Below are 2,117 nucleotides of genomic sequence, written 5' to 3'. Positions count from 1 at the left end.
AGTTGAAAACAACCTGATGTCTATCTGAAAAGCGTAACAGATACACTACTAAGTTTTATGCAGCAGTTAGAAGCAGTGGATTAATGTACAGATAGGAACATGAGTGATAGGGGCAAGAAAGAAAGAGGTCGGGAAAGGTAAAAATTATGTAATGAGAGAAAGGCAGTACAATCTACTACATTCCTTTTTACTCCTGAAACCTAACTGCTGTTTTATATCACAACACCCCTGAAATATGTTAGGCTATATTAGACATGAGGTTTATAAACACTGAGTTTTTTCCTATACATTATAAAAATTATAGTAGTATTTTGCTATTAAGCACATATGTAGGGACCCCTTACAAAACATATTTTAGATTATTTAATACAAGGAAAGAATGTCAAATTTCATAATTATACTCACTTTAGCTCCAACACTGCAACTGCCAGTGCTCCCAGTGCTCCCACTTGCAACTCCTGTAAATCTAGCTTCCAATAATTCTTGCCTTCTTGGATCCAAACTATGAAGCTCATCCATTGCACCTATTAAGAAAAAAAATACAGACATGCACACATATATATACACATATATATACCTTTATATAAAACACAAAACGTATATGTTTAGTTGAGATATCAATATAAACAATAAATTCTATGAACAGGTGAAAATAAGACAAAGATATTTTTAATGTCCACATTCATTTATCAAAACAAGCTACAGTGGATTTCCAACAGTTTTGACTGCAATCCACAGTAAGAAATATATTTTCCACCCAAATGAGTACACAGTTACATACATATACATGTATTCAAAAGTTCCACAAATACTTAACTGCATGCAGTGCACTCTAATATTTTCTAGTCCATTAAAAATGAAAAACACTATTGTGAGCTATTAAATTGATTTCATGAGACATTACTGGACCATAGGTCCACAATTTGAAAAGAAAAAACACTCTAATAGTATATTTCCCTATTTTAAACTTATACAGAATTTTGGCACTAAATGACATTACCACTAATTTTGTTTACATATACACCTTATCTGACTAACTAAACTATATTTTTAACTAGGAAAGATTATTTCTTCACTGTCACATCCCAAAGATTTTTCTTTGTACAATGGATAGTTTTGCCGGTTTTCAGTTTCTATCAGATGAAAAACACACACATTTATCAAACAGATCACTGAGGTAACGTCTATTATTGAACACTCACCTAGAGAATTAAGGGGGAAACATTAGCACTCTCATACAATTGCTAGTATGCAGATTAAAGCACCACAAATTCTAGCTGAAATAGAATTAAACTCTTAAAAATTCTTTTACCCATATTTACTGATTCTCAGCTGACATAAATGAGTGATTCTCAAAGGGAGCAAGGAGGGTATGATCAAAACCCAGAATCACATGTGTAACATTTTCAAAAGACACTAGACCCCACCCTGACATTCCTCTCCTGAAGGTAAAGAACTACTCCTATAGACCTTATTTAACATTCTCTTCATTACCTTTAATTTTCATCTGGACAGAGGACTAGATGAGTAATGGCCATGCTTCCGTATTTGCATCTCTGTACCTGAATATGTCTTCCCTGCGCACTCCTCCTTTTTCTATCTCAAAGAGATGAAGCCTTCAATTCTTGCTTTTGATCCTTTTTTTTAAGTGAGATATATCTCTTAATTTTCTTCTTTATTATTTTATTTCCCCTTTCGTGAATAGACCAGAAACCCTTTCCTTGTTTTTTTACTGATACAATGCAATATAATTGACTTTTTTCCTCTCAGTAAACGTTTGTATATTCTATTTTATCTTTTATTAAATTTATTGGGGTGACATTGGTCAATAAAATTATACCGGTTTCAAGTGTACAATTCAATAATACATCACCTGTATACTGCATTGTGTGTTCACCACCCAAAGTCAAACTTCCTTCTGTCACCATATATTTGACCCCCTGGTACTCAACCTTACAAACCTCCCCCTCTCCCCTTTTTTCCTTTGGTCACCACTAAACTGTTGTCTGTGTCTATGAGTCTTTGTCTTCTTCATTTGTTCCCTTCAGTTTTATATCTTACATATGAGTGAAACCATATGGTTCTCAACTCTGTGTCTTATTTTGCTTAGCATGATT

The 2,117-nt window shown here is 33.4% G+C and overlaps 1 protein-coding gene across 1 annotated transcript in view; it reads right to left on the bottom strand.

Annotated features, from left to right (window-relative positions):
* TLK1 (tousled like kinase 1) overlaps window positions 1–2,117 on the bottom strand; it is a 132,462-nt gene that overhangs the window by 92,676 nt on the left and 37,669 nt on the right. Inside the window, exon 2 of the mRNA XM_023528456.1 lies at window positions 406–524. Within this exon, the coding sequence (XP_023384224.1) occupies window positions 406–524 (119 nt within the window). The remainder of the gene's footprint in view (window positions 1–405; window positions 525–2,117) is intronic.

This window comes from Pteropus vampyrus, unplaced genomic scaffold (assembly GCF_000151845.1).
Source record: "Pteropus vampyrus isolate Shadow unplaced genomic scaffold, Pvam_2.0 Scaffold2, whole genome shotgun sequence".
Lineage (NCBI taxonomy): Eukaryota > Metazoa > Chordata > Mammalia > Chiroptera > Pteropodidae > Pteropus > Pteropus vampyrus.
Note: the sequence above shows the minus strand (reverse complement) of the source record. Positions and strands in the feature narration are given on the sequence as shown.